This window comes from Scomber japonicus, chromosome 15 (genome assembly GCF_027409825.1).
Source record: "Scomber japonicus isolate fScoJap1 chromosome 15, fScoJap1.pri, whole genome shotgun sequence".
NCBI classification, from domain to species: Eukaryota; Metazoa; Chordata; class Actinopteri; order Scombriformes; family Scombridae; genus Scomber; species Scomber japonicus.
In genome coordinates, this window is record NC_070592.1 from 18,865,858 (window position 1) to 18,892,506 (window position 26,649).

At 41.5% G+C, this 26,649-nt stretch overlaps 2 protein-coding genes across 2 annotated transcripts; one reads left to right on the forward strand and one right to left on the reverse strand.

Annotated features, from left to right (window-relative positions):
- Nucleotides 1-6,446: 6,446 nt before the first annotated feature.
- Nucleotides 6,447-10,058, forward strand: btd (biotinidase). The gene is made up of 6 exons (XM_053334413.1): nucleotides 6,447-6,733; nucleotides 7,586-7,735; nucleotides 7,915-8,066; nucleotides 8,715-8,892; nucleotides 8,993-9,577; nucleotides 9,657-10,058. The coding sequence occupies exons 1-6, from the start codon at nucleotides 6,509-6,511 to the stop codon at nucleotides 9,927-9,929; spliced, it is 1,563 nt and encodes a 520-aa protein (XP_053190388.1). The 5' UTR covers nucleotides 6,447-6,508; the 3' UTR covers nucleotides 9,930-10,058.
- On the reverse strand, nucleotides 10,040-25,568 carry LOC128374165 (serine/threonine-protein phosphatase 6 regulatory ankyrin repeat subunit A). Its single transcript, XM_053334434.1, has 29 exons — nucleotides 25,557-25,568; nucleotides 21,687-21,770; nucleotides 20,855-20,933; nucleotides 18,758-18,828; nucleotides 17,882-18,082; nucleotides 17,719-17,806; nucleotides 17,443-17,585; nucleotides 17,177-17,284; nucleotides 16,995-17,099; nucleotides 16,352-16,430; nucleotides 16,040-16,154; nucleotides 15,622-15,704; nucleotides 15,477-15,540; nucleotides 15,223-15,291; nucleotides 14,907-15,047; nucleotides 14,654-14,765; nucleotides 14,475-14,501; nucleotides 13,990-14,064; nucleotides 13,665-13,866; nucleotides 13,407-13,494; nucleotides 13,128-13,245; nucleotides 12,793-13,012; nucleotides 12,605-12,692; nucleotides 12,431-12,514; nucleotides 12,185-12,333; nucleotides 12,014-12,096; nucleotides 11,656-11,738; nucleotides 11,455-11,546; nucleotides 10,040-11,369 (listed from the first exon to the last, which is right to left on the reverse strand). Exons 1-29 carry the CDS (start codon nucleotides 25,557-25,559, stop codon nucleotides 11,071-11,073), a joined length of 3,153 nt encoding a protein of 1,050 aa, XP_053190409.1. The 5' UTR covers nucleotides 25,560-25,568; the 3' UTR covers nucleotides 10,040-11,070.
- Nucleotides 25,569-26,649: the final 1,081 nt, after the last annotated feature.

Sequence of the window (26,649 nt, forward strand, 5' to 3'; positions counted from 1 at the left end):
AATTTAAAACACAATTTCAAGTTAGATTTTGGGTTGTGTTTGCGAGTACTTGAACACTTTATAGTAATTTAATGCGTGTATTTTATTAAAATGAGTTAAAATGCCTGTCTCTATCATTAGTTATAAGAGAGAGCCAAAACAATGGAAACATGTCAGTTTAAAGATGTTGTGATGCCAGTTTTTGTTACTGATTAATATTCATCATTTATCATCATTCAGCTTCATACCAGTAAAAATCCTGCCATTTATTCATCTTATAAGAACCGATGTTATTTCCTACATATGATGGATGTCTTTTTGTGAGGCAAATGCTGAATCAGACCAAGTTGCTGTGAAATGGAGAAGTGTCTTTTAACAGAAAAGTACCATCATGATGATGAAGCTGTGCAAAAATGTCATCATTATTTTCACTTGCTCCAGTCATTTTGTTTTCATAGATGAAAAATACCACATGCCCCATTTACTTACTAAATACAGGTAAGTGGGAATGAACTACAATTAAATAAATGCCTTTACGGTGGACTGTATTGTCATAGTTTTATTATATCAGCACACACAAGAGAAGTTTAGATTTAAATGACTCGGCTTCCACATTACTGCTCATCCTGGTCAGATAGAGTTGTTATAGCAGCCCCCACCTCCTCACCCCACCCCTCCCTTTAACTGTGTTAGAGCAAGATTCAGATCAGAGAGTCTATATAATTGGTACCCTGACAAAGGAAAAAAAAAGATGATGTTTTTTAGGATTGGGGGGAAAAAACACTTTAACACTTCAACAACACATTTTTTCTACTCCAGTTCTCATGATGTCTTTTTTGACCTTGAAACAGTGTGACTTTCTCTGCTGAACTGGCCTTGATGTTTATCTCTGCTACAGTATAATGCTCCCTTTTACCTCCTGTCCTTTCTTTATTACTCCCCAATCATATCTCTCGGTCTTTTCTATGGCTATTCAGTCAGGCTAGTTTAAAATGAATAGTGGGTCACTTCATAATTTATACCAGGAATACAATTTTTCAGGACTACAATGGAGCAAATAAAAACAGCATTGTATACCTGAAGTTATAAATAATTAGTGTCCTTTTCATTTCAGGGTTCTCTTCACTACTTTTTGTGCAAGCACACCACCAGCTGGATGTTGTTAGTGAAACTGTGTCAGTATTTATCATGGGACTTTCCTATATCCACTCTGACCTTCACAGCAGTGGTATTGGCCAGAATATCACTGTGACAGTGTGTGTGTGTGTGTGTGTGTGTGTGTGTGTGTGTGTGTGTGTGTGTGTGTGTGTGTGTGTGTTTGTCATCTACCTGCAAAGACAGAGCACTGCTATTTATGTATATATTTATTATAATAAAAAATGATAGAAATAAAAAATTGAAACAAAAACAACAGCAAAACACAAACAGGACCAAACCATGTCCTTACATGAGAACATCTTTTAAAAGTCCTTAGATTTTCCCTTTTAATGCAAATGTCAGTTTTTCCATAAATATAGAGCTTTTTAGTCACCTTCCACCCATTCACATACACATTCATACACTGATAGCAGAGGCAGCCATGCATGGTGCCAACCTGCAATACAATACAACAGCTGTTCCATAAATTGTACTTTCAGGAAGCGTATACATTTTCAGTTTTTGTTGACATTGTCAGAAAGGTGATCATTTAACTGTGTGTTTATTATATAGGTCGTAGTGGGTGACGGTGGACTGGAGTGCATTATATTGAAAAGTGTTCCCAATATTTAGTCCACCCACCCCATTAACATACATGAGGGGGGAAAACTATAAGGAACACTTTGGATAAGCTTCATAAAAGTAGAATTTATGGCAGGGCTGTTGTGTTGGATTACATATGATAGCACAGGTGAGACAGTACAATTAAATAATGTTTCCTCTTCCCTATTAAAAACATCTTGTGGTTGTGGTTGCTGATTTCACTGTCAGTAATACGAGGTGCAGCAGAGGGGTGCTACAGTACATTCCCATACAGGATGGGCTGCAGCTTCACAAAATGGCCATTTTTGCACACACTACATCTCCCAGAATGCATCATCGCCACTCAGACAGGTGTGGATGCTTAAGTCACCTGATTAAAACAGGACTGGGGAGCAGAGGGACAGAGAGCACATAGCTGGAAGGAGCTTTGAAAAGATGACCTACATTCAGGAAAGCACTTTAATGATCAGAACTGTTCAAGTATAAGAAGACAACTTAAAAAAGGAAAACTGACACCTGGTGTAAGTTGGTTGTTGGACTTTGTGTTATATTGTGCTGCACCACCCTCGCCTGCCCTCATTACCTCTCATGACATTAAATCAGAAAAACCCTTTTTTTAAAACTTGCCTCAGAATCCTATAACTGTTATTAATTGAATTAATGATATGTAGGACAGTTTATGGCTTAATGGATCTAAATGAATAAGGAAAGAGATGGTTTATAATATTTGAGTTTTGTGGATTGTATCATATCATACCATGTGCTGCATGATGAAAGAAACTGTGATAAGGACAGCAGTAAACTAGAACACTCAGACCTGTTGCAAGTAACATTAAGGCTAGTGATAAGATGCACATTTGGGGATTTCTTTTTTTTTTTTAAGGCATAGATCTACAAAGCTGAACTACAAAGGTCACAGTTGGAAATGTATTTTGTACTTTGGCTAGTCAGCAGGTCGAATCCTTTCAGCTCAGTAAATTGACTGTGTGGAAATAAACATATGATAATGATGTAAGTGATATTGACTTCAGTAAATGTGCTGCTGGTAATGTGAGTGGCTCAGTGCAGCTGCTGTGTTGGCTATTTTCAGAGGTTGACCTTCTTGGTAAGAAACCTAAAAAAAACTAATTAGTTATCTGGACCAGAACATTTACAGTAGATGTGAATTATCAGGAGTCATGAACAGTTTTGCACCTTTTTGAAAAACCAGCCAACACCAGGGCACATCTGGTAAGTTAATTGCTGTAATGTTTGTCATGTATTACACACATCCCACTAGGCTTGGTAGGATTCTCATGGTTTGTTTCTATTTTCTGTTCCAGCTTGTGATATGACTAAGAAGTGCCAATAATCAGCAAATTGAAAATATTAATTAGCATGAAGAACCCTCTATAATGATTTTTTTGGGGGAGGGGGGGGGGTTCATTAAATATGACATGCATCTCAATATTTTGATTTAGGGGTGTGCAACAACCATTAATGAACAGAAACTTCTACATATAGACCTTGTTATGTTATTTTATTATATCTTGTTACTATATGTCACTCTTTCAATGATTTTTCACTTCCACAATAATCTTATTCCTATCTTGACTGTATTAAATAAAGTGCATGATTGATAATCCTGGATGTGTTATGCATAACATTTCAATGATGACACATTTTAAGGCATATTTTAACCAAACATAAGATTCATTTAATCTTTAATAGCATACAATATTACACGATGCTCAGTCAGTCCATTCAGTGCCAACACAAATCAAACCTCACAAACACCACATATCATTTACAGCAGCTTCTTTCACTTTGTGTCATTCATGTCCAAGAATGACACCCTGCAGTCCATGTAGAGATAATATACACATTCATTCTGAAATGATCCATTCCTGAACAGTCTTCATGTTTTCCTCTCTGCTTTTCCGACTGGGTCAGCGATGATAACGATCCCCCATGAAGCCAAACCTGAAACATAAACAGAGGATTGACAGACAAGGTTTTGAAAGAATGATGCTCTAAAAGAAAACTCTCAAGTAGGGTTGCAAAATTCCGGGAATTTTCAAACTTGGAAACTTTCCATGGGAATTAACGGGAATTAACGGGAATTAATGGGAATTAATGGGAATAAACCGGGAATTTACTAAACTGAAGGTAGGTTCTTATTAGGGAACTTAAATATAGTTGTGTAAAATAATATTTTAGTATAATCCTGACTAACACAACCAGATATCATGCAGTACAGTTGAATATCTATGCTATCTGAGACCACGCCCCCTACATGCACTGTGCATTCCTCCATCACATGCACAGATGATTTCTACAGTTCTGGACCACCCTTTTGAGCCCAGAGCACACAACTTGAAGCCAGACTTTTGAGCCTGTGGTTTTGATGACATTATATGGTAATATATTTAGGGATATTTTTATGTGTAAGTGCTATATTTAGCCTTATGGTGGAAAAAATAAAACTGGTCAAAACCAAATAAACCACAATTTATACAGTAAATATCACTTTAACAGACAGGAGTGGAACTTTGATGTTACTAGTTATATCATTTGCACCTTAGTAAATAACAATAACTAATAGTTTTAAAAATGTCTTGTATATTTTGGATTTTATGAGTTGTATCTCCACCAGGACACATTGGACACACCCCTGTCAGGGATGTACAGCTTCACAGACACATTGTTGTATTTTTTCAGAGTTGTGTGTGAAACCATTAAGAATAATAACATTTAGTTGCTTTTTTAATATATATTTTTAATATTAAATTATAAATAATTTTATAATTTAATATAACTTCAACAGCTCAGGGACATCAAGCGACATTGTGCACCTTTTTTCATCGTCAACTTAAAATAATGTTCTGTTTTTTAATGAAGGGGTGGACTTTTTTTATCCAATTAATCAATCAAATGATGATACCTTTCCACTAAATTACCCTCAGTTGCCATAAATTCCCATTTAATTCCCATAAATTCCCATAATTCCCTTAATTCCCATGGAAAGTTTCCAATTTGGAATATTTCCAAAATTCCCCAGCTTAACTTCCCATGGAAATTTACCGGAAACTTTCCGGAAATTTACCGGAAATTTTCCACCCCTTTGCAACCCTACTCTCAAGCAATTGATTTTATGTCCTTCAAACTCTTAAATGAAAATCAGTATTCAAGTTGTTCTGCTATATTGCTTATTTACTTCAAGTATTAGGGCCCGACCGATACTGGAGTTTAAGGGCTGGTGCTGATACCAATATTAGGGGGGAGGGATCCATATATTGGCTGAGAGCATTCTATGTACAGAATGGTTACATAACCACACTTTTTTTTGTTGCAGTGATCCCTCAAATGTGGTTATTAATCAATCATCATTGTTTAACAAACTTTATTGTGTAAAAAGACATCAGTGCACTGAAACAGTAAACACAGTCTATTACCCCTTTGTAGGTCACACCAAGAAATGCTATTTAAAAAATAACTTCTTTGCTTTTCCTACCTCTTGGAGGCCATGACAACATAAAACATGGATTTTTTTCCTCTTTTACCCTAAACTGTATGTTTTACAGACCTCATTCAGACATTGTTGGTTCAAAACTCATTCTGTTCATGTACAAGATGAAAAAATAAAACAACTTCAAAAATGTCTCCAGCAGGATCTCTATGGCAGCAGTGATTTGTGTTATTCTTCGTTTATACACCAGCACACAACCTGTATCTAGCAATCATAACACAGGATGGTCTTTGTGTACATTACATACCTCACAAGTGGTAAATATTGCCATAAATGTTTGGGTTACATAGATTTTCTTTTTAACCAGATATCATAACACAAAGTGACCTCTACCAAACGGTTGAGCAGACCTACAAAGGGTTAAGCATGTTTGTTTATTTCTCTCAGTTTCTGCATTATGTATGTTTTTACTTTGCATCATTTTGTCTGCTTGTATTTTTCTGATTCTTTTATTTGATCTCTAATACTCTCAATAGTTATGTGTATTGTAATATGTATGTATTGTCAATCAAGTTGAAAGAAAACCTTAAATGGTGTGTGGACCCAACATGAACACATTGAATGGACTTGACTGATCAATATGAACTAAAGCTACTGTTCAACTCACATGCAGCGAATGTAATCTGAGCCACTGTCCCCACTGATGTGGTTCCGCCTAGACGCATCACTTTCCGGGCTGCGTTGAACACATAAGCCCCGGAGATGAGCAAACCACCACCGGAGATGAGGCGGCAACTCCAGCAGTTCTTGAACATCTGGTTGGATTTAGGGGCGTCTGCTGCTCCTCCTGTTGTTGCTCCTCCTCCTCCTCCTCCTGCTGCTGCTGCTTCTGGTGCTGCTGACATTGTACTGGACGGACGTGAGCTAATGCTAACACGCTAATATAAAGGTGTATGGAAACACAAAGCGGTCAGGAAGTCTGTCTCTTCAAACGACCCTCAAATGTTCAAACACGAATCACCAAACTTATCGCAGGAGTTTCTCATGCTGTTGAGATAAAGGCATCCATGAGTAGAGGTCAAATTTACAAAGTACTTCCGGATCAGCTGCTTTATGTTTCCTGTGTAGTATTTTCAACATAAAAGCATTGTTTATGTCCCAGCTGTTTTGCTGCCTAGTGCTCTTTGAAAATGCAGACAATACTTGTGTGGATTCAGATTCATGCAGTTTAGTTGCATCACTTCTAAACCTGGCAATGATTAGCTGAGACTGTGCCTGAAGAAGGACTTTGTTCCACCCTCTGACCTCTCTGGTACTGTGGTGTAACCATTTCTGTCTCTAATGGTAGAAAACATGTTTTTCGTCTTTGCCGTTTGTCTCAGTTTCTGTGTCGTTGGTCAAACTGAGTCCAACAATGTGGACTCCTCGTACGTTGCTGCCGTGTACGAGCATCGAGTAATCCTGAACCCGGAGCCTCATGTTCCTATATCCCGCTCCGCTGCCCTCCAGCACATGCACAAGAACCTGGATGTCTACCAGGAGCAGGCTGCCCTGGCTGCCCAGCAGGTATGGACAACACGAGAGCAGAGAAACAGTGCTGATCACTTAAGAAACACCAGAGTTCATGTCTGTGAGGTGTGGTAACAGCTCCTAACCGATTTTGAACACTGACACACTTGACTCTTATTGTAATCATTCCTCCTGTTCATACTGGCCATTAAGACATCCCTTCATCATAATGCTTTTACAATGTAAGTGATGGGGGGCCAAAAATTGAATTGGCCCCCCATTGAATTGGAATTGAACTCCTCCTGTGCTAAAATTTATTTTAAGTTATTTTTTTATGTCCAATGATTTAATATGAGGGCTTAGCTGTCCTAATTATTCAAATAAATGTAATATCTTAAGTTACAGTAATTTTAGTGCCCTGTTTTTGTTACTATGCTTTCTTGGAACATAAAGGTATGAATTACTAGGGCTGGGAATCACTAGAGGCCCCACAATACGATATTATTACGATACTTGTCATGATACAATATTATTGTGATTTTAAATATATTGCGATATGCTGCGATATATTGCGATTCATTATCTTTTTTCACCTGCAAATTATGTCCCCAAAGGAAAATAAACTTCAATTTTCATTTGCAATAACAAAAATTATAAAAGATCGATACATGGCGTCCATGTATCGATACAATATTGTCATGCAAAATATTGCGATACTATGCTGTATCGAATTTTTCCCCCACCCCTATGAAATACTGCAAACTACTAGTGTAGTAGTAAACCACAGTAAACTTATGTTTTATCTCTATAATGTTCAGATGAAGAAATGTGTCACATAGTCACCACAGCAGTCTCTCTCTCTCTCTCTCTCTCTCTCTCTCTCTCTCTCTCTCTCTCTCTCTCTCTCAGGGTGCCCAGATCCTGGTGTTTCCAGAGGATGGTCTTCAGGGTTTCAACTTCACCCGTACGTCCATCTCTAGCTACTTAGAAACCATCCCTGACCCTCAGCAGGAGAGCTGGAACCCATGCACAGAGCCGGGCAGATACAACAATACCGAGGTGCACAGACATGCTTTCAGATTTTACATTTTTAAGAATGTAGGTGATATTTGTATGGTGGCAAGTGTTCTTCTGTATCTTGGATTATCTTCACCTGGAGACACCATAGGCTGTTCTACGCCTTAACTCACACAAGTCTATCACAATCACAATGTAAATGTGTGTGTTGTGTCCCACAGGTTCTCCAGCGGTTGAGCTGCATGGCTCGTCGTTACAGCCTCTACCTGGTGGCCAACATGGCCGACCTGCAGCCCTGCCCCCTGATGACTGACCCCTCCTCGTCCTGTCCCTCTGATGGACACTGGCAGTTCAACACCAACGTGGCTTTCAGGTGCAATGCAACCCTTTTAGATACATTGTAGAAACATTTCAGTCCAGCAAATTCAAAAAGTAATTTCCTCCAACTAGTGTGACCCAGTATGACTTTTTCATTACAGCGACAGAAACATGATGAACAATCTGGGTCAGTCAATGAAAGAGTACATTTCCTGAAGTACTGTACTTGAATATAATTTTGAGGTATATTTACTTCACTAGTTCTAAATATTTCTATATGAACACCTTGTTAAAGATGAAACCAGTGGTTTCCAACCTTTTTGGTGTTTGACATCTTACAAAAAGCAGTGTGTAGTCAGGGTCCTTTGGAGGGGCCCGACCCCTATGTTGGGAACCATCAGACTAAACTAGCGAACTGTATATAAATTAGTTCAAACTAGCTCCTCCTGCAGCAGCTACAACAGTAACATACTGCTCTAACACTGATGCTTCAGTTACATTTTGCTTTTACTTGTAATGGAGTGTTTTCACATTGCTGTATTGGTAGTAAAGATCTGAATACTTCTTCCTCCATAGTCCTGTACTTGTAGATATATGAATGCTTGTTGAATTATAAGATGCCATTCAGTGAATCTGTGGTAAAAAGAGCATTTGAATTATTTGTGTAATCGATTTGAACTGTACAATATCTTCTTTCATACAGCTCAGATGGACTGTTGGTGGCACGCTATCATAAACACAACCTCTACTTCGAGGAGGCCTTTGACAGTCCGCCACAACCTGAAATCATCACATTTGATACACCTTTCGCTGGGAGGTTTGGTCTTATCACCTGCTTCGACATCCTGTTCCACAAGCCCACTGTTACCCTGCTGGAGAGGGTAAGAAATGATATGCATGCACATCTTGACTCAAAATGTGTATCCAGGTCTACTTTTCTGTGTTTGATCCCCAACTGCTCTGTTCTAACCTCCTTTTCAGGGTGTGCGTCAGATGATCTTCCCCACAGCCTGGATGAACCAGCTTCCTCTGCTGGACACCATCCAGTTCCAGCATGCATTCAGCCTGGGTGCCAACATCACCTTACTTGCAGCCAACATTCGTGACGACCGACTGATCATGACAGGAAGTGGCATCTACACTCCTTTTTCTGCCATCTACCACCACGCCCAGAGAGGAGACCCAGAGGAGGGCAGGCTGCTGGTAGCCAAGGTGCCAGTCTTAGACCCACTGGGGGTGGGGCAGACCATGGCCACAGAGGAGGAGGAGGAAGTTAGGAGTGAGTCCACATCATCTACAGCTGCAGACTCTGGATTTTGTCACCAGGACAGCTGTTTTGATGATTCTCCTTCTCCTCCAGTCCCTCCCTTCTCCACCTTTACCTCATCCATGATGTACGACCCTTTTAAATTCGTCCTCTTGAACGCCACAGAGGGCGAACTGAATGTGTGTGATGGCGCTTTCTGCTGTCGCTTGCAGTACCAGCTGTTTAAGAGCAGCGAAGAGCTCTATGCATTGGGAGCATTTGCTGGAACACACATCATCAACGGGCGTTACGCTGTACAAGTAGGGACTGAAAATAATTTGGGATATTTAAAACTGCTTCACGTGACACTTTTTACATTTATCTTATCTCTGTGTACAGGTGTGTGCAGTAGTCCGCTGTGCAGGGTTGGAGACCAGTTCCTGTGGACAGGAAGTGGAAAATGCAGAGACTAAAATGGACTTCCTCTTGGAGGGGAAGTTTAATACGAAATATGTGTACCCGTCAGTTCTGGCTAGCCGTCTGGTGCTAGAGCAGCCACAACATCTGGAGAAGACTGCAAATGGTCTGGTGACTATGAAACATTCAAACATGACAGGTGGCCTGGTCACTGCCTGTCTGTACAGCCGCATGTATCATCTGGACAATGAATAAACTGAGAGATATGAAACACATGTTGACACCTGATTTTAAAAAATGAATTTCTCTGACCAAAAATTGCACACATTTGTATTGAGTCACATTATTTTAAACTTAAAAAAAAATTAAAAACAAATATCTTTATTTCATTCATTACTCAATCTTTACAAACATTGCACCAAGAAGTGTTCATCCTTTGCCTGAAAGTTGCTTGTTCCTAAAAAGGCAATATTTATTAATTTCTCTTTCTCACTCTCACACGAACACACACACACACACACGCCGTCTCACACACAGATACACAGTGTCAGCCACTTTTCCCTGTCTCCAGTACAGTACACAGACGTTAAGTAGTTACAGCATTGCAAGTTAAAAGTTCCTCGGGTGTTGCTCATTCATGTAGCCGACCGACTCCTGAACCAATCAAACAGTAAACAGTTCTTACATCCACCTGCTGTCAGAGTCAGCTCCCAAGGATTCAGTCTTTCTCTCCACTCAGAATAAATTCATAGGATTCAATGATGACTTCCTCTTCTAGGAATTGAGAAGTGGTTCAAAATCAAGGACCTGGTATTACCAAGTCACAGGCATCAGTGTCTGTCGTGACAGCTTGAAGGAGAATAAAAACTCAAAAGTACAGTAGGGAAAACAGTTAATTTATCATCTGGTCCCATTAGATTGTCCCTCTCTCTTTCCCATAGACAATCGTAGTCCTCTGAGCTTTTCTTCAGTAAATGCTTGTATTAATAGTTGAAGAAAAACTGTGAAAAGGCTTGAAACAACTCAAAAAAGATATCAGCACAGAGGAGCATCATTTAAAAAGAAAAATGACATTGCTTTATAATTAAAAAGACACCGGCCATTTTACTGACCATACAGTGATACTGTCTGAGAGAAATGTAATGTGTATTCACCTTACTCTATAATTTAGTACATTTACTTTCACACAGGTATGCACCTTAAGGAAACAAACATCTGGTTTACAACATTAGTTCATCTTGGATTTGGAGGCTTACCAAAAAAAAAAAGAAAAAATCTGCACACTGTCTCCATTTTCTCCCTCCTTTTGTCCCTTGTCAGTGATCTATTAAGGCTCCTGAGTGGCTGGCTAGCCTGCCAGAATTGTGGGTTTCTGTCCCATAGCAGGGGTGTGTCTTCAGTACGTCTCTGAATCTGAGTCATTCAGTTCGTCATCACCAGAGATAGAGGACAGCGGGCGCTCCGGCCTGCAGTAGGATGCGTGATCAGGCCTCAGAGGAGGCGGGGCGTCAAAGGCCACGCCTTTGGAGATGTTGTTAGAGGTGGGGTGGTGGTTGATGACTGTTTGAGTAAGAGAGAGCGCGGGCAAAGTTGCTATGGTGACCATAGGTGAGGTGGGCATCATGGAGTTGAGAATAAGGGCCAGGCAGTCAGCAACATCACGGTTGGGAGCGCAGGCTAGAGCTGGAGTGTAGCCTAGAGATAAGAGAGGAGCGAGAGAGAGAGTGTGTGTGAGAGAGAACAGTGAAACATGGGTTAAAGCAGAGAGATTAATGCTGACCATTCTCATCCACTGCTAACACGCTGGCTCCTTTCCTCAGAAGTTCCTGGACAACCACCGTCAAGCCCTTTCTGGCTGCGACATGCAGGGGCCTGCAGAGAGGTGGAGGGACAGACTCTGTTAAAATAAGCCAACCTGACGTCAGTAAGTTACTCCGCTGTACAGCTGAGAGTCTGCCTGCAACCTGACAGAAATACATACGTCCGGAGAGTAGCGTTGGTGCAGTTGATGAGGTTCCTATCGCTGATCTTCTCCAGAATCAACAAGGCACTCGTCTCATGACCCTGACAGTAGCAGAGAGGAACAAAGTGAAAAATGAAACACTCAACGATGCAGTATAGTCATGTCTTGCATTTCATAAAAGTACATTTGTCCCTCCACCAACATGGCCATGATTAACTACTGATAACCACTTATAAGGAATTTCTGGAACATATATTTTGCTTTCCTCTTCCAACATGAAGGACAAATTTGCTTTCCAGACCAATCAGGAATCTATAATTTAACATGACCAGTGAATTACAAAGCATTTCTTTCCTCTGTAAATGTGTGTGGTTACCTTGCTGCAAGCCAGATGTAAGGCTGTGTTCCTGTTGTTATCCTGTAGTGTAAAGTCTGCTTTGGTGCTGCTCACCAACATCTCTGTGACAGATGAATGGAGATGGTCATATATCAATGCTTTAAAAATCAAAGACTTGCAGTGTATTTGTGTGTCAGTAAGTGTACTGACCCACAGCGTTGGTCTGTCCATTGAGAGCAGCCATCATCAGCGGTGTCCTGTGCATGTGCGTGTCCACTACGTTGGCTTGAGCTCCTTGGCTCAGCAGCAGGGAGACGCACTCGACATGGTCAGAAAAAGCTGCGGCGTGAAGGGGGGTCCTGCATCAACATGAACATGGTCCACAATATAAGAACAGAGCAACTGAATAACTCTCATAAAAAGATGAAGCCATTTGAATCTGTTAGCATCTCTCACCTGCCCTTAGAGTCAGTGGTGTTGACGATGTTGGTGCCCAGGGAGTCAATTAACATCTCGGCCACTCCCTCGTTATCGCTCATACTGAAACACACAACATATGCTGTCACATACCCTCAAACCAGAGTGTATCTGCATGAAAGCATTATTGAAAAAACAAACACACTGTCTTACACAGCACAGTGCAACGGGCTGAATGAGTTGCCCTTAATCTTCTTGAAAACCTCCTGGTCTAACAACACCTCCACACACGCATCATATCCTAAAGAGAGAGAGAGAGGAAAAGATTATATAAATTGAGTCACAAACAGATTTCTGCTTCAGACAGGAACAAAAATGATGAGTCTCAAGTGCTTCAGTACCGTTGTAACAGGCCCAGTGCAGTGGAGTGTAGCCCTGGTTGTCAGTGAGGTGTGTTTGAGTGTGTGAGGAGTTGGTAGCCTGCAGCAGGGCAGCCAGGGGACCGACCCGGCCGCAAGCAGATGCCAGGTGAAGAGGTGAGCGGCCCCGAATGTCCCTCACACATATACTGGCTCCCCGCTGGAGGAGGGCCTCTACACACTCCTCCTGGCCTGTTGCCGCCTGTGTGAAAAAAATGGAGCATGTAAAACATTCTAAATAATTAAATAAATCTTATAATACAATATGATATAATATGATTGCAGTGTTAGTGTGCGTGTGTGTGTAATTATCTCACCCCTCTGTGTAGGGCTGTCCTGCCCCAGCGGTCCCGAGCCTCCACACTGGCTCCTTGACTGAGCAGGGAGTACACACACTCTGTGTGTCCATTCAGCACTGCCAACATCAGAGGTGTCCTTTACAAATTGTGGGAAAATGACAACACACAATAACACTGTTTATTTTATTTACTGTTAAATTGAAACTACTTATACATGAATGGTATAATAAAATAAGAAAAACGCTTCGACACTAAGCCACTTTCTCTGCACACATACACACACACACACACACTTACTGTCCATTGGTGTCCTGTATGTCCACATTAATGTGTTGGTCGTTGTTGCTCATGAGCAGGCGCAGGCACTCTGGGTGGCCATTCATAGCTATGGCAGAAACACACACATACATACACAGGGTCTTACTTACATTAACACAACAGATTTTCCTTTGTAAAAGCTACACAGTGAAACCCACTTGTGTGATGTTAAGGCATTTCAACATGATAATATGTGTCTGTGGGCTTTCCCGCTTATATATACACATATATGTATACCTGCAGCATGTATAGCCGTCTTTTTGTGTGAGTAGTCACGGATCATAGGTGAGGCGCTGTGGTGCAGCAGGAGGGAGACGCACTCCTGATGACCCCTCGAGCAGGCCAAGCTGAGGGGTGTCCGGCCCTCTGGGCTGCGAACGTCCACATCAAGCAGGGAAGACAGGAGGACCTCTAATGCTCCACAGTGTCCATGGTAAGCCTGGATAAATGGAGGACACACACACACACACACACACAATTCATATTGACTAGTGATAGATACAGAGAGAGTCGACATGGCAGAGAGACAAACATCTTAATACTGACACATTCCTGAACTCACCGCCAGGTGGAGTGGGCTGATGGGAGCCTGACTGTCTGAATCACTCAGCATGTCTGTTCCTGATGTCTCCATTAACTAAAATACAAAGGTGGTTCACATATTACTAATTGCAGATTGAGGTTTGCACAATATGTTTATGTTTACAAATAAGTCATTGCGCCACATTGATGTTACACAAAAATGAAGCAATGGTCACACTACTCTGCGTTATTAACAATGTCTGAGCAGCTGCACCAGACAGGGACAGTGTTTGCAAATACATGTCCCTCAACTAATTTTAGGTTAAAAGAGAAAAAAATATTTGCACTGTTAGCAAACCAATAACAAGATAAAAGAGGGTTACACCAGCTCCATCTGACTAGCAGATGATATACTCATTCTGTTCCCCATCTGTCCAGCAGAGGGAGCTACTTTCACAAAGAGTTACTGTGAGGGGAGACTGAGTTAGGTGAAAAGAGTCCAAGTATTAGATATAACTTTCTTACCACATCAAGAGGTGTTTCACCCGCCATCTAAAATAAACACACACAAAGATTGATCATGATGGGAGTATTCTCTGCAATTAAAAGAAACCTTTTAGGACATGAAAGTGAACGCATTTAGTTTACATGATTTGCAGGCTTTTTGGAAATACATTTTCATTCACAGTGGTAGTTGTACCCACCAGTTCCAGGCAGAGTGTGCGTCCGTAAGCAGAAGAATAATGCACCGCAGTGTTGCCCTGCTTGTCCCTCACTCCTGGATCAGCGTCGTTCCTCAGCAGGTACTCTACACATCTGTCAAACACAAAACAACATCCAGAAACATAAACAGGAGGAAAATACATTTGTAAGCAATAACCCTTTTTAACTTTAAGGATTATTTGATACACTGAGATACTTTGCTTTTAATTGGATCAATTAAACATCAGAACTTACTTTCCATCCGTGTCAGCTGCAGCAGCATAATGAAGGGGGCTGCAGCCTCTCTGGTCCAGCTCATTGATGCTTCCCCCGGATCCCACCAAGGCAAACACACACTGGTAGTTACAGTTAGCTGATGCATAGTGTAGTGGAGTCCTGGGATGGTCAGAGGGTCAAAGTCATTTTCTGTGCCAGTGAGGATTCTCACTCTACTCCTGTCTTCAGCTTTTTTTATTGTTTTTTTCTAGTTGTCATTTTGGCACTATCACTGTGATCTCTGTACTCTTATTGGTTTAACACCTTCAAAAGAATTTAACTTTGCTTGACTCACCTTCCAAAGTTGTCTTTCCTGTTAAAGTCTGCTCCTATGTTTAACAGCAGGTTCAGACACTCCAGGTTCCTGGTCAGAGAGACAACATAAACAAATTTTACTGATTTTTTTTTTTACATAATTTAACACACATATGCAAATGCATTTGAGCTCTCTGCTCACATCACATTCAACAAAATATATTATAGAAACCCCCCAAAAAGAGGACCAGAAATGAAACATTAGAAAGGCGGTAAGCAGGAATAATGACTCACCCTCCAGCTGCAGCAGCATGTAGACAGGTCCTTCCAAAGTCGTCAGGGGTGTCTATGTCAAATCCTGAGGAAATATGCAAACAGAATCAATTTTGATGTCAACTAGGTAATTCCAGCGAAAAGAAAAACGTCAGCATTAATGTACCTGAGGACAGCAGCTTCCTGCAGCAATCTGAGAAGCTGCTGAGAGCTGCCAGGTGTAGAGGGAACATCCCATGAATGCCTCTCCTGAAAAGATAAAAGACACAGAAGACAAGTCGTTGCATGATATGGAGGGTATTCTACATTTAGAGTTCTAAAGAAAAACTGAACAGGTTGAAAGACAAGTTTATCCTGAGTTTAAACATCTCCTCAGGCTTTAAAATGCTTTCATTCATATTGCAGGAAGAGGAATTTGCTTAACACAAATAAAGGTAATTAAGAGAGCAACAATAAAAAAAATTAACAGTGTAATGTTTTTGTTCAAAAGTGTAAAAATCATTTAAATGTGCTTCTTATCACTGAAACAAAGATTACATTGAATGAGAAGATTGACAGATGGTTAAATGTCAGTTGCTACTAACTTGGCAGTGTTGGCTCCGTGTTTGACGAGTGCTGTGATGATGAGCTCATGGCCGTGGCGGGCAGCAATGTGAAGGGCAGTGTTTCTGCTCTTGTCTTCACAGTCAATCTCAGCTCCTACACACACACGAAAATAAAAAAGTATATGTATGTATTCCCATGAAAACAACATGAGCACTCGCAGTGAAAGAAAAAAGATGGATGACATTTATTTTGCATATTGTGTCACACATGTAGAACATTTATAATCAGTATCCACAAATGCAAATTTGACTTCAGTCATAAAGCAGACAGCACACTGTAGGGGCTCTCACCATTTTGAATGAGGGCCTGTGAGCAGGAGAACCTGCCATGGGTAGCTGCCATGTGGAGGGGAGTCTTACCATCCTTACTCTGGACAGATGGAGGGAGAGATATGGGGAGAGAGGCGGAGAGGGAGAAACAACATGATTATGATTTTTCTATAAAGTATAAAGTCTAAATATCAGTGTTGCAGTACATGTGGAGGTACATTACTCTAGCTGCTATAGTGTTATAAAGAGCTGAGAATGAAGGGAGGCTATGTGAAACCCCCTGTGGACGACACACACGCATTCCCTGAGCAGCTTGCAGCCTAAGGGAGCCGCCCACCTCCCCCTTCGTCTTCCATATGGCCCTACATCTTGAGGCTGTGGGAACCCCATATCAGTTTCCATCTGAGCTACCGAAGTGTTAACAACACTGTCAGTTCAACTTTCTGGTCACTACCAAGTGAAAAGAACATCACATGTGTAAGTGGGAGCTTTCTATTGATTACTTTCTATTAAAGATTGGAAACAGGAATATTTTGGCCCTGACACACATGCTGACACATGATCACACATGCTTTTAAAGATAAATAAGGCTGATTTTCATACATAATTATAAAGGAAACATAATTCCTGAGCTACAGTTTTGAGCATTTGCATGTGAACACACCCGCATGTTGATGTGAGCTCCGTGTGCCAACAGCAGCTCCTGGCACAGTGCTCCCTGGCGTGAGGAAGAAGCAAAGTGGAGAGCAGAAAACCCCCTCTCGTTCACCTGGAGAAAAAGGCAGCAAACAGTAATTAAACACATGTAATTACCGTGCTTACTATACCTCATGCACAGACACACACCTGGTTGACGTTGGCTCCGGCGTCGATCAGCTCACTGACCACTACATCCTGTCCATTGTAACAGGCTAAATGGAGTGGAGTGTTGCCATAGGCATTTACCTCGTTCACCTAAGCAGAGAGAGAAACAATCTGTGTTAATGTGTGCTTTTAGAGGGAAACATTATTTTTAAAATTTTAATACTATATCAGTATCATTGAGAATATCTTGTAAATTGAAAGTTAAACGAGGTTAATGCATGCATATATGAGTGTGTGTGTGTACTGACATGGACTCCCAGGCCCAGCAGGTAGTGCACTGTGCTGCTCATGCCACTGGAGGCGGCTGCATGGAGTGGGGTATAGGCCTTCTTGTCCTTACAGTCCACCTCTGCACCACTGGCCACCAATAACTTCACCACCTCCAGGTGACCTGAAGCAGATTAGGAAGGGGAGAGTATGAGATGAGTCAGATTCAATCCAGTCCACACATGTTAATTTTGCCCCAACTAGGGGAGTAGTGGCAATTGTACTTGAAATAAAATCCCACATTATAACAATCTTACCCATGTAGGCTGCCCAGTGGATGGCTCTCCTGTCCTTCTTGTCAAATGCATTGATGTTGGCTCCTCTGGACAGCAGCAACTTCACCATCTGTCACACAAAAACAATTGAAAAAGGTGCTGTCGCCTATGTGTCTGTGTGTTATACAAGTAAAAAGAGACAAACCTCTACATGACCACTGAAGGCAGCGTGATGCAGGGCAGTGCGTCCTGCCCGGTCAGACACGTTGACGTTGCTGAGCAACGGGACCAGTGCCTCAGCACAGCGTACCGCCTTGTTACTAGCCGCTACGTGGAGCGGCGTTTGCCAGTTCTTGTCCCGAGCGTTAACATCTGCGCTGTGCTTCAGCAACACCGCCACTGCCTCCTGGACAATGACAGAGAGAGCAGCATGGGTCAGATTGTGCAGACGGAGGGTTTATTTTCGAACATGTCTCAGTGGTCTGACAAAGCACATGTCAGAGTGTGCAGGTTGTTTGATTGTGTGTGGGTGGTTTTAAAAATCTTAGCTATTTTTAGGGGGTGTTTTCATACTGACAGCAAGGAGCTGTGTCAGAGTGGGCATGTTGCCCATGACTAGGCAGAGTAGGCAAAGAGATTCGAAGCTTATCAAACAGCAACACACTGCGCAGTGAATAAATCTATTTGTCCCTTTCAGGTCAGATTTTAAATTTTCATGGCAGCACTCTTTTCAATCTCATGACTGTTAGGTAAGCAGAAAATTAGCTCAACGCAAGTTACAACTACAAGATATTCTGTCTTCTATGTGTGTTGCTGCACCACCTTATGTCTTCTGCTCTCACTGAATTATGAATTATTATGAATTAGCATTTTTTTTGCCAGAGTACTGTTGTGATAGGGAAATACCCCCGAGACAGGTCAAATGTGTCTATCAAATAGCCACTGTGGTGGCTAACCTAATTTTAGCCACCTAAATTGTGAGACTCATTTAATTACTTTTGACAGGGGGAAAAAAGACACAGGGCTGCGGTAGTCTGCCACCAGAGTACAACTTGGTGTATGCATTTGAGTAATTTGTTACCTCACTACAAGAGGCGACAGCTCGGTGAAGAGGAGTCAACCACTTGTTATCTTTGGCATTAACTCTGGCTCCTTGGATGAAAAGAGAGATTGAGGAAGAGAGAGAGAGGAAGAGAGATGCCAGGTAAATGTAAACATTAGTGGATACATCAGAGGGAAACATAGTTAAACCAGAAAAGAATGTCTGATCTTCAAAAAATACTTTGTAGGATCAAGATGAAGAGGAAAAAGCTTTAACACAAATTAAAAGTTTAAAAGGCTCCTTTTTCAGGGCTTTATGGGAGAGGGGAGCACTATCTGAGCCAATACTGCCTGGAAGACATAAAACTCTCATGATCCTGTTTGGCACAGCTTGGGGGTTAAAATAGACCTGAAACTGCACCTGTTGCTAGCTCTTCACATTATTGAGAAACAGTGAACACACACACACACACACACACACACACGCACATAACTCCTCCCTTCCGCTTGTGTTGACCCCACCTCGCAAAAAGCCAAGCCGACAGAGACCCTATCAGATGATTGATAAATCACAAGCGATGTCACCAGTCACCCAGAGGCAGAGTGACAGTCACAGAGCAGAGAGCACATACACACATGACAAACTAGTGACGAGAAGAGGAGCAACATGTGAGAATGAGAGATGGAAAACAGGCAGGCAGAGAGTAGGTCAACTGATACAAAACAATGTAGCCTGAAGGATAAATGAAAGCGGTTTTCAAATGCTTGGCAAAAAATATAAATGATTAACTTTAATTTGGTATTATAACTCAAATTGTCTGAAACTCCTCTTAAAATAAGGCAGAGATAAATCCTCTACATTAGTATCTAGCTCAAGTTATTCTAACATTTCTCTTAATACAGGTGAACTTATATGAAGATAATAACAGGTATCTCATCCACAATAGTAGATTTTAACATTCAGCAAAGTGAATCTGATTGATATGTGAATAAATGAATTTAATAAACCATGATGAGGGTTAATATGATTGCACAAATTAAACACAGAGCCAAATGGACACATACAGGAATGGCTGCAAACAGCTAATGTTAATGGATGAGTAAAGTTTCCAATAGAAATTACAGTAGAGGTAATAAATGCTCAAATTTGGTGACCTTTGGCTCGTTGTTACTATTCCATCATACACACTTATTTATTACTGCATATTTTAAGTTTTAATGAGTTTATTTATTATTATTATTTATTTATTTATATATTTATATGACCTTCTTCACTGTAAGGTTTATCATGCCACCATGATGGTTAATGTATTGTTTTACTAGAACCATAAGTGCACTCTTATTCAACAAAGTGGCACCATATTTTTAACTGCATGTCTTATCTAGCTTTTGTATCAGTTGTAAATTAAATTATTTTTAAAATAAACCTATGCCAAAAATAAAATAAAACAAGTGAATCACTTGACTCATATCATGTGAATCTACTGAATCAACTCAACTTCTCGTCATCTTCATTATCATCTTGACCTGTTACTTTGGCAACATTGCCTGTTTTCGTGTGTCTTTGCAATGCGGCTTAGAGACGGCCCTGCTGTAAAAAACGCAATGCAGATCATTCATTCATTCATTCATTAAGCCCATAAAGCTCTGTGTGACGTATATGGAAAATGCACAACTTTCAGTAACCTTTTAGGCACTTTTAAAATGCCACCAGTGTTTTTCCAAAGTAGCACGTGTAATGAGGATGTCCCTTGTTTGTGCAATCAATGCAATTCCTAATGTGTTTTGTCATCAGTTATTTCGCTAATATTTGTCAAACACTGCAGACGACTGCCCGCTCCCTACTTGGCAGGACACAACCTCTTAGCTGAGTGCACCACACATACTCAAATAAAGCATGTGGGGTTGAGACAGGCCCTTCTGTTCAGTCCTTTGTTGATTGGGACTGATACAGAGAGATGGGCATGTTTCTTTATCATTATGCTTGTGTTGTTTTGAAGTGGAAATAGCAAAACATGACTTGTTAATCAAAACTATTTTATTAGAATGAAAAATTAATATAATAAAGTAGCTGACTGGACTTAGGACGTAGCTGTTTGTCTGGCAGCCGGGGCTCGTGGAAACCTCTGATGTTTACCTGAGAGGATGAGCAGTTCAATGATCTCAGCATCTCCCAGGTAGGCTGCAGCATGCAGAGGCGTCCGCTTCTCATTATCCTGACAGAAGAACCCAAAAACAGAGAAAAACACAAATTTAAGTATGTGTTTTATTTCTCTTTTTCTTGCAAAGATAGGCCTTATGACACATGCTGGCACACAAACATACCCCATGAATAAGTGAAGGCACAAATCACATGCCAGAGAAAAATCTATAAAACTCACACTTGTATAAACCACAAGAAACATGAGACTAGACCCACAAATAGAAAGAAAATATCTATCATATGTTCACTTGTATTCTTTCTTTCTCTCCATCACTTCAACACACCCTGCTGCTGCTGCTGCACCCCCACCTCTCTCTTTCAGTGCAGTAGAGAGCAATCAGCAGAGTGGGGCTATAAACAAATGTCATGTGACCGCAGTAGGCTCGGGCCAGTGTTGCTGACTACAGGAAGATTCAGTGTGATGACCCCAGCATTATAGTCCCACAGAAACACAGCAACACACAGAGAAAAACAAAGCACAGAGCGAAAGTAAAAGGAGAGCCAAAAAAAGGAGAGAGATCAGGTGAAGTGTATGTCCTTCAACAACAGGAGGTGACGGGTTGTCATGAACAGCCTTTTCCTGGTTAATGGTTAAGAAGCTGCCTGAAGGCACTTTCAGTCAGTCAGGAGATCGATACGAGCTCAGATCAATCGCAGAGTGATGTCTGGCCGCTGTTGCTTTCCTCAGTCATATTTAATATGACGTGTGTGTGATGAGAACTATCAAATAAAATGGGAGAAAGGTACCGAGAAGAGTGCGACTTACCTGAATGTTGACATCCTCTTTTTTGAATATGAGGGAGCGAACTTCATCTGGGTCCACGTTGAAGATGGCTCTCAGCAGAGACGGCTACAGAGACAAAAAAAAAAGAAAAAGAGCTGATGTTACACTACCACATCCTCGATTTGCAAGGCAGTAATTTTGTATCCTGACAACTGTGTTATCAGTGAGAGTTATGAGAGTTGACTGTGTGTGAGCGCTCGACTCTCTCACACACACAGACCCTATAATACCAGGCCGCAGGTCACACGCGGCTGTACATATTCGATTTGTTTATGACGGAGCAGCATGTAGCATAAAGGTAAATGTAAGTATTTGAGTTTGAAGGGTTAAAGCTGTGCTCTGTTGTTAGTGGTGCGAGGCCAGCGGTTAAAAAAAGTTAATAGCGAAGTAAAAGACAAGAGGAATGTGGGAGAAAATGACAGGGTTATTATATTTAAACATGTCCTCCGCACAACTATTTATTGGGGCAATCAAACAAAGTCATACAAAGAAGAGGTGAGAGATTCCCCTCAGTTAGGAGGAAGCTGCAAATGAACATGATACAAAAACATCCGGAGAACACTTTTCTATTATTGGCATGAGAGCGTGGTGCCGTCTGATACTGAGTGGGAGTTAAAAAGACATTGTTGCTCAATCCCGACCATAAACCTTCAAAAAGGTGTTAGTGGGCAACACGGGAGTCCATTCAAATCAAAGGTTAAAGGAAGTGAAGCTGTTTTCAGCTCACAATTCAACGCCACACAGTAGCCTTATGATACATTCATATTTGTGGTTATTTTGTTGTTTTTGTGCCTTTTTTATTTTTATCTTGGATAATAAATAGAATCTAAAACCTTAAAAATAATTATCAACTAATTAACTTGTCTCATTAAATGATTTCTTGTCACTAAGATTCAAGCGTTTGAGCATTTCTTTTCATCTTTTTTTGCAGCATTTCTCCTCATTTTACAACTATGGCAGAATATCTATGTTTTAATATGTTTTAATAAGTCATGAAAGGGATTAATTCATATTTGAAACTTAGTGTTGTCATTGCTTTGCCCTTTGCTGCTGCATCATTGAAAATGCTTCGATGAAATAAACAAAATTCCTACATGTACATATGACACGATGATACTGAAGAGGCTTCAAATGTCAAAGCCCTTCTAAATTATACTGCTGCCCTCTCAACCTATCCTCAGTCTGATCCAGCACTTTGAGTCAATGGAGGCTCTGTGTCCATTCATCTGTAACACTTTGTCACATATGCACCCTTTTTCCCAGAGTGCCACAAAAGGTAAAGTGAGATTTAAGTTATGCCATTCAGTACTATATACGTAGTATGATGCAAACCCAGCACCTTACTCTCAACCACTATTTGTTTCCCCTCATCCCTCTCTCGTTTCATCCATCCTAAAAATAAGTGGGATGTCAGACATGTCGGCATCAGTCTCATGCCTATTACATTGATAGGTAGACACACCGAAGACCAGCAGCACAAACCCTGTCGACGGAGCCGGCATGTCTTCTGTCTTCCCTCTCCGTGCTGTCCACTTCAAAGAGGATGAAAAGACGTATTACTGTGTTTCATGGTAGGCTTGCCCTTTATACAGATAACGCTGGAGACTACAAAGGCCGAGGCTTTGCTGATAATCTATACAAACCAGCAGTCATCTCATATGGCACGGCTATATCGGTGACTACACTGGTGCTATATTTAGGATGACATGTGTTGGCAGTACATTGTATTTTTCATGCAATGGGCTGTGTAACTGTGATTAAAAGCACAGGTTTAACTTCAGGCCAGGTGTGAGAAGTGTGGTTATCCATTTTAAATCCTGATGAATGCCGTCAGTCTTACGAAAAGCTGCGGAAACCTTAAAACGTGACAAAACCTCTGGCGAAACAAAGATTTTCATCTAATTTGAGCACAATCAACCAACCAGGGACATGAGGAGAAGGGCCCGTCTCACCTTGTCCTCCTGAGCAGCAGCAGCAGCAGCAGCAGCAGCAGCGGCCCTTCGTGGAGCATGATGGGATCTGCGGTCTGGGGACGATTTGGGCCGAGGAGGAGGTGGGGGTGAAGAAGAGGGCTCGTCCTCCTCCACCTCCTCCAGCACCACGATACACACACGGCTAGCCCGCTCCGACCGCATCAGGGACAGACGTTCGCACGTAGCACCGCAATCATTCACACTCCCTCACACACACACACATACGCATGCACACACACTGCTCCGTCTTACATACGTGCACAAACGAGCAACACAAAGGTCAGCAGTAAATCCCATGAATGCTGGTGTTGTCCTCGTGAACAAACACTGCACATCTTGATGTAAAAATCCAAAGTGAAATGCGGCTCTGTCCTTTATCTGCCGGTGTTGCTGTGCTGCGTGTCTCCTCCTCCCTCCTCCTCCTCTCCCTCGCTCTCTCTCTCTCTCTCTCTCTCTCTCTCTCTAAGCCACACTCACACTCTCTCCGTGAGCAGCGGCGGAGACGGTAGGGGATTCCTCTGCGTAATGGTGTCGGTAAGCGGCATGCGGCAGACTGAGCTCCACTACAGCACACAGGAAGCTACATCTATCTCCTCACTGCTGAGCTGCAGCCAGATACACTCACACACACACACAGACACTGTGATTAGGGCGGACAGGGGGGCTAGAGAGAGAGAGTGTGTGTGTGTGTGTGTGTGTGTATGTGTGTGTGTATGCATCGCTTGTTTCAGGCAGACTGCTGAAGCTAGCTCTTTCAAGAGGAGATAGTGAGGGAGGGTGGTGGAGAGGGGTGGTGGAGAGAGAAAGTGAAAGGGTTAGAAAGGATTAGGATTAGGGCAAAGGGGTTGAGGGAGGGGAGAAGGGATAGAAGGAGGAGAAAAGAGAGAATAATTGTAGTCAGGTAATTAGAGCACTACAACAGACAAAGAGGCCTGAGGATGAATGGGGCAAAGGACAAAGAGGACAGGGTGGCGAGGGACAACAATGGGTGTAAAACTGGTTACAGAAAGTTGACAGAGAGACTAGACGACTCAAAATACAGAACAAGAAGAAACAGAGAGAGGTAGATAAATAGAAGAGGAAAGAGAAAAGTAAGAAACACTGGATTTAAGGAGAGCTAAGCCTCTATTGTGAGATTAAATCAGGTTACTTGATCGTTTCAGTACTGAGTGAAATGTGCTAATGTGTACTAACAACATGGTGCAGCACTATTGATTCTAATTGAAAACCCATCTTCAGTGATCAATGCCATGTTGTGGAACGGGAGAAACTTCAGAGTCTGTCTGGATATCTGAATGTTATCGTGAGTTATAAATACTTGTTTAATGACTTCAATACACTCAAAACAGTACTGATATTTAATTTTGTTGACTTATTGTGCATCACAGTAATGTTCAGAAAAGATTTGAGACGATCAGCATGGCACAAACCTTTCACCCTACAATGTTGTTGTTGTTGTTGTTTTTAGTGATTACAGAATAAAAACATTTTATAGGTCTTCAACTCAATAAAGTTGAGAAAGCATTTCCTTCTCATAAATGTGAGAGAATAAAAGGAAATGGATCTCCAGTATGCCCTTTGGTGTATCAGTGGCATGGCTTCAAAAGTCCCCATCTCCTCATTATAAAACTGGAACAAACTGGCTTTGCCAGAGAATGCGAGGCTAGCTAACAAGACCAGTCTGTACGTGCACGTCTGTGTGTTTGTCTCTGTCTCCTTCATATTCAACACAGACCCTAAAAAGAGCAATCTTTGCCAAGCCACACAACCCCATTAACTCAGAGGGAGAGATTGAGCGAGGGAGGGCAAATGGGACAGAGAGAGATACAGTTGGATGGAGTTTTTCTGCAGACCTAAATCTGAAGTCTAATGGACTTACCATTTATCATTTTAATATGGTCAGTCTGCAACCTTTCTGCTGCTCCAGCAGCTGAGCTGACACTACAGATCTGCATCAAAGGCACAAATAAAGAATGATGTTTAGGAAGCAAAACATAGAAACAAACAGCTGATGCTTTGTCTGCCCCACACTGGGTCTACTCACAGGAGCGCAGCCCGAAGATGTTTACAGAGGAGATTAGTTGTTGTTTGTAATGAGTCGATCTGTGAGGTGTGTGTATAGATGAGCATTAAAGTATGTGAACAAAATATTAAAGCAAAGCTAAACTCAGCGGAAAGTTTAAATACAGTACAGAGTGGTCAAACAAGGAGGAGGGTCCCTAAAAGAGGCCGACAGTCTGACAACAGACACTGAACAATCAAACGTGATGTATTGGACTGTGTGTATTTTTCCACATATCAGACAGATAGATGCCTGCTCCATTCATTCCTCGGTGCTCGTACAGCAATGGGACACCATGAATAACACGCACAAGATAAACTCGATCCCACCGCAGCAACAAGAGGATGCAGGCTCATTTTTATCACACATCCCAGTACAAACTAAGAGCTTGACTCATATGTGAGAGTGAAAGTATGCAGCCTGCTCTGACCTCTGCTCTGACCCTGCCACAGGATGCAATGTGTGTAATGTAATCCTAGACCAGAAACACAAAGGCCAACACGTGTGGGTGTGTTTCCTGAGACATGCACGCACGCACACTCACATACACACACACACACACACACACACACACACACACACACACACAGCATCTCCACCACTGTGTGTGTGTGTGTCGTCCAGAGATCTCAAAGCTTATAAAGACTCAAGAGTGGTTGATCTGACCATGACAGCACCCTCACCTTATTGTTATTATTATTTTTGTTTTAGGACTATCCAAATCATGTATTAAATATACTACATTCTAATAGCTATTGAACCTATTTTACATTTTACATTTGATTTTGGACACATTTGATGACCAGGTATTGTCTTGGCAGTGTGAATCCTAACTGTAGCAGTCACTTAATGGAGAAAATACAAAAAACTGCCCCCCCCCCAGGCACGCACACACAAAGGTACACCCCAT